At 38.2% G+C, this 5,547-nt stretch overlaps 1 protein-coding gene across 1 annotated transcript; it reads right to left on the reverse strand.

Annotated features, from left to right (window-relative positions):
* Window positions 1-4,940, reverse strand: LOC116221111 (CXADR-like membrane protein). The gene is made up of 7 exons (XM_031570781.1): window positions 4,558-4,940; window positions 4,110-4,430; window positions 1,888-2,199; window positions 1,507-1,611; window positions 1,294-1,337; window positions 973-1,041; window positions 1-791 (listed from the first exon to the last, which is right to left on the reverse strand). The coding sequence occupies exons 1-7, from the start codon at window positions 4,607-4,609 to the stop codon at window positions 705-707; spliced, it is 990 nt and encodes a 329-aa protein (XP_031426641.1). The 5' UTR covers window positions 4,610-4,940; the 3' UTR covers window positions 1-704.
* Between the last annotated feature and the right edge of the window lie 607 nt (window positions 4,941-5,547).

A 5,547-nucleotide genomic window follows, 5' to 3' on the forward strand; every position in this document is an offset into this window, starting at 1 on the left:
CTCTCTCTCTGAAACACATACATTCACATACAGGCGCACGCACACACACAGATGAGCGCACACACACACAATTACTTAATTTCAATTACTTTATTTTCACCTCTCCCTCAAATTCAATTTACAATATTTTTGTAAACATGACAATCGTTTTGCAAACTCTTCTTTTAACTTCTCATACAAGGTACCTGTAGCAAAGAAAATGGTTGGCTTCTGAACCTGAACAAACTCCAGAAATAACATAGGGAAAGACATAATCTTGTATCTGGACAGTCTGGTTCACAGGCTGATCTTGATCATTGTGATTTGTCAGGAGGAACCTTGTTATTGTGGCTACTGTGGCCCCACATGCTGTTTCATACTGTTAAGATGAGTTCCTTCAGAGGGTGACTTCCTTAAAGTGTTAGATCCTCAAAAGTGTATATCTTTCAATGTATATAGTGCCAGTAACATTTGAAATAGTCTCTAAGCGCTTGACAGAGCCCAGAGCCTGAATTACATTAGAATGAGATATCTTCAATTCACATTTATTACAAGTGCCTTCCTATTCATACACAAACATCTCTCTCTTTCTTGTTTACTAGTATAGTATTTATCAATACAATATTTAAAGCCCATATTATGTCAGCTATTAACATTCACATAATTTAACAAACACACAGGCTATTTTATCACTGTAAAATAGATGTGATGTGATGATGGCTCATCTAATCTGCATGTTTTATTTGGATAGCAGAATAGATAACTTGCTCCTCGTTAGTGGAATCCTGGCTCTGTTTTTTGTCCTCCGTCCTCTGTGATCCAAGCATGTACACAAATAATTAGATCATTACATTACCATTCAATGTAGACTGAAATTAGACTAGGCCTGTGCTCACATTGCCTACCATTATAAATATTGCCCATGAAGCAAATGTCTGCTATTACTTATCTTTTAGTTCAGACTGTAATCTACTGTGTTTGTAGTGAACGTACCTGTTGGTTTTTAGAGCTGTGGGTCCTTTGTTTGTTGATAGATGCATAAGTAACCTCGGGGACCTCAGCCTAAAGACCATTTTGGATCAGTTATTATAGGTTAAAAGTTGCTTGTGATCTACAGCCTACATGCCTGTCACCACATACCAATCTGTGGAAATGTTCATTAGATATACAACTTTGCAGCATGTTTTAGTATTTAGTTTAGTATTTACAAGTGGACAAAATATTATCATAGATATGGAAGCAGTCTAACAGATGAAGTCTGCCTAAAGGGCATAAAACAGCAACTATATAACAGTTTTACGGTTAGCACCCTACCTGTTGATCATTTTCTGCCCTGTTCACACTGACTTGGCTGTTTCCTGACAACAGAAAATATTTGTTTAGTCAGTAGTTTTTCAACTCATATAGGCCTAAGGACACGTTACAGAGGTTTATTAGTATTACAAATGGAATAGAATTACGACTGGAACTGTTAAATTATAAATATAATGAAATGTTGGTAAAACATGGTGAAATGTTTCAAATTACCTCGACGTTTTTTGGAAATTATGGCTATTACAACCATAATCGCCAGCAGACCAAACAGGCTAACACCTGCAGCTGCCAGGTTGCCTGGCCACCCGGGTTTGATTGCTATGGATGATGAACCATATGAAACTCACGTTATGAGTAATTGCGAGATTGTTTTCACACATCCAATCTCAAGAAATATGTCTTTAAAGACGTAGATTAAAAACTACAATCATGCATTCATCGCTCAGATGGCCCACAGATTCGTGCTCGTCTGAAATGTCGGTGAAAAATAATTTTCACTTTCAGTCATATCCTATAACTGTAAAAGAAACAATAGCTTATCTAAGAAAATAAGGGCCTAATGAAAACATTTATGAACGGTGCTGTTTTTCCTACCTGTCACCACAACGTGAGTTCCTTTCCCCTTCCCCTTCAAGAGTTTTGGTGATACGATGTTCACTTCACATATGTACAAACCACTTTCATTCAAACGCATTGAATGAAGCTGTAAACTTGAAGAGGCAGCCAGTTGAAAGTGTATCCTTTCAAAATGGATCTTCGATCGGTTGACATGTATTCTAATCCAGGTTACGTCCGCCAACATTGTGGCATTACGTACAGTTTGGATGCTGAAATTACAGGTCATATTCACACTTGCGCCTTCAGAAACCTGCAACTTGTGCGGCTCCTGAAGAACGGTAATTCCATCTGTGAAAAGATAAAAGAATATCACAACAATCATTCATTCAGAAGAGAGGATAAAAGATCATTAGTAGACGTATAGTTCCACAAGATCGTGGCATTTGAATAGACTTACCAAAAGCATACGAAATTGTAGACAACAAAAGCACAGCGTTAAAAAAATCCTTTATCGAACTGATAATGGCAAAGCGCTGTATTTGGGGGCACATGAAACGGCATTGAAATGGCCAGAACAGGGTACTTGCAGATATGTCCCTATCGCCGACAACTGTTCAGGCTACTTCAAGTCACTCGCACAGACTCCACTACCGCATCTGACTGCATCTTGCCTCCTTCCAGCAACTTTGTACCTCTCAGTTCAATAGGCAACTAATGCACGGCTCTCCTTGAGCTGTTTGCTGTTTTTCTCTCTCTTGTTTTGTGCAGCGGTGTGTGTTTGTATCGTGTGTGTGTGTGTGTGAGAGAGAGTATCATGGGGTAGTCAGGGTCTAATCTGTTACAAGAGGACATCAGTGCTAACTGTGAATTTGGCTCTTGTTGCAACTGCCACTCTCTCTGAGGCTTACACAGCGTTGTCTTGCACACAGAAGGGTGCATGGGATGCTCTGGCAGAAGGGTGGTTGTTTTTAGGGGGAAAGGGAGAAGTTGACTGAGTTCTTGGGAGACAAAAATCAAGAAAAGATTAAGGTTCAGTAATATGACAATCAGGCTTGCTCAGTAGCTACCGTTTGTCAGGCTTGTCCCCTGCCTTCCTCTGCTGGACAATTTGAAATACTGCCAGGCCACTGCTAAACAATCTGTCAGTGTACTGAATACAGTGGTGCGTAGATCAGGGGTTGTCAAGCCTCTTTTCTGTACGAAAGAATCTTTCTATCTCTCCCTCAAACACACCTTAAGAGTCTTATGATTAACTAGGTCAGGTGTATTCAGTTAATCAAGATTCCCACTGCTTAGTTCAGTCAGAAAGGCAGAGCAGGAAAAGATGGAAAATACTCAGAGCCTAAACTCAGTAGCAGGAGTGAGAACCTCTGGAATCTATCACAGGCTCATAGGGAGGATGAGACAGGGTCCATGATCTTTGTCATCTCTGATTCTAAAGGAATCTTGGTCAATTTATTTCCTTATATTTTTGACTCCCCTGTGAGCTTCACGTTGGATTTTAACTTGTGAAAGTGTGGGTATGCTGTACCAACCAGAGCCGTGAAAGATCACTGTGAAAAGAGGTGATCCCTGTTAGTGCTATCAACTGCTTTTTTACCGTTATGTTGTGAATAATGTTTTTTTCGTCATTTTATTTTTTCTTTCACACATATAAACACTGTCTCTTTAGTTGGAACATTTTAGTATATTACTTTTATATTTAATTTCCAGAAATGTTGCCTCTACAAACTGTGAGAAAAGGTTCTTGTTTCACCATATGGGTGTGTTCACTTGACATACATATTTGTGTGCTATCCTGTACCCATTTATCCTGTCCCCTCTCACTTTCTCTCTCTCACACACACACACAAACACACACATCTTTTCATCCATCTTAATCTCTCTCACACACAGAGACACACACATACATGTGTGCGCATGCGCGCACACACACACACACACACACACACACACAATTACTTTATTTCAATTTATTTTGACCTCTCCCTTAAATTAAATTTACAATATTTTTGTCTTAAGGTGAGTTCTTCAGAGGGTGAGTGTTAGTTCCTCAAAAGTGTAAAGCTTTCAAATACATATACTATATCACTGTAAACTACAAAACAAATATGCCTGCTTGCCATACACAAAATGGACAGATAGACGTTTCTTTCACCAGCAGTAGCGGGTGTGACTTCAGGCATTTTCACCATTACCTTAACACATTTTTATAAATGGACCAGAAGCCTGTCTAAAAAAATAATGAACTGCCTTACCAGTGACTGTAACATAGGTACCATTTCCTTGACCTTTCCAGAGCTTAGGTGTTTCAATCTTCACTTCACACGTGTACAACCCGCTCTGACTCCGAAGCAATGAGTGAAACTGCAGAACACTGGAAGAAGTATTTGAATGGTGTAAGTCCATGGTCTCAAAATGTACTTTGGTTCCATTATCTTTTTTCCAGGTTATAGCGACGCGCATTTTATCAAGAGTATTATCTGGGATATAAAAATGACAGGTTATGTTGTCGTTTGCGCCCTCGGCAACATTTATAACGTGTGGGGTCTGACGAACAGACACTTCATAGGCAGACCCTGAAAAAGATAAGATGACAGTCAATAAAAGAAATTCAGGTACATTGTATCATCAACATTTGTATAATGTACTTTCACTGTACCTTCGTTACTGTGCCAAATAGTTTGTATTATCATCAACACTTACCAAAGCGATCGAAGGTACCCCAGAGTAAAAGTATAGCGCTGAATGAAATCATTTGATGAATTGTACTGCATCAGTTCACCTTCTAATTCGAAATGGCACTTGAGATTCGTGAAAATGGCATCAACTGTTTCTTCCCCGATAGAAGAGCACCAGCAACGACTCAGCAAAAGCGCAGTTTCCTTTAAGATATCTGAAACTACCACAGCATCCGTGTGTCAGTCTGACTTACCGCTACTTTCATTCCACCAATCCATTATCTTGGTCAAATGTCAACATAAAAGGTTTAGGAACGTCCATGACTGCAGATTTATATGGGGCGCCGTTTGTAAAATGTCGCACGTTCTAAAACCCTGCTCAGTTTTAGTACATTTAGCATTATCATATGGGGGAAAAAAGCATGACAATATTCAAATGTCACTTTTTCAAACATTTAGAGAGATATTCATGTAAGGATAATGTTTGGCAGTAACACAAAGTTGTTGAATAATATAAATGTTTCATCTAAATGTAAATGTTAAATATAAATGTAAATGTTAAATGTAAATGTAAATGTTAAATATAAACGTAAATGTTTAATGTTATATATAAATGTTAAATATGAGTGTTAAATGTAAATGCTAAATGTAAATGTTAAATGTAAATGTTAAATGTAAATGTAAATGTAAATGTTAAATGTAAATGTTAAATGTTCAGTCTAGGCCTACATGTCAGATTTGAAGACTGAACCTTACAATATTTACGGTAATTGGCTTTCATAGTTTTCACGTCACGTCAGAATTACCAGCTTGCGGGCAAGAAATACACTCCACAGCTGTCTACCACTGGAATTTATACAGGAACTGACCATCTTTCATTCAAGATTATTTAATATATCCGCTTTAAATTGGTCTGACATAGGTAGTAAAATGCCAGACAGTTGTTGCTCGGTTGTACTTGTGTTAACCAGGAAATTGTGTCAAATGATAAAGAACAGTGTTGGGTAGGCTAAAG

This window comes from Clupea harengus, chromosome 7, assembly GCF_900700415.2.
Source record: "Clupea harengus chromosome 7, Ch_v2.0.2, whole genome shotgun sequence".
Taxonomy (NCBI): Eukaryota; Metazoa; Chordata; class Actinopteri; order Clupeiformes; family Clupeidae; genus Clupea; species Clupea harengus.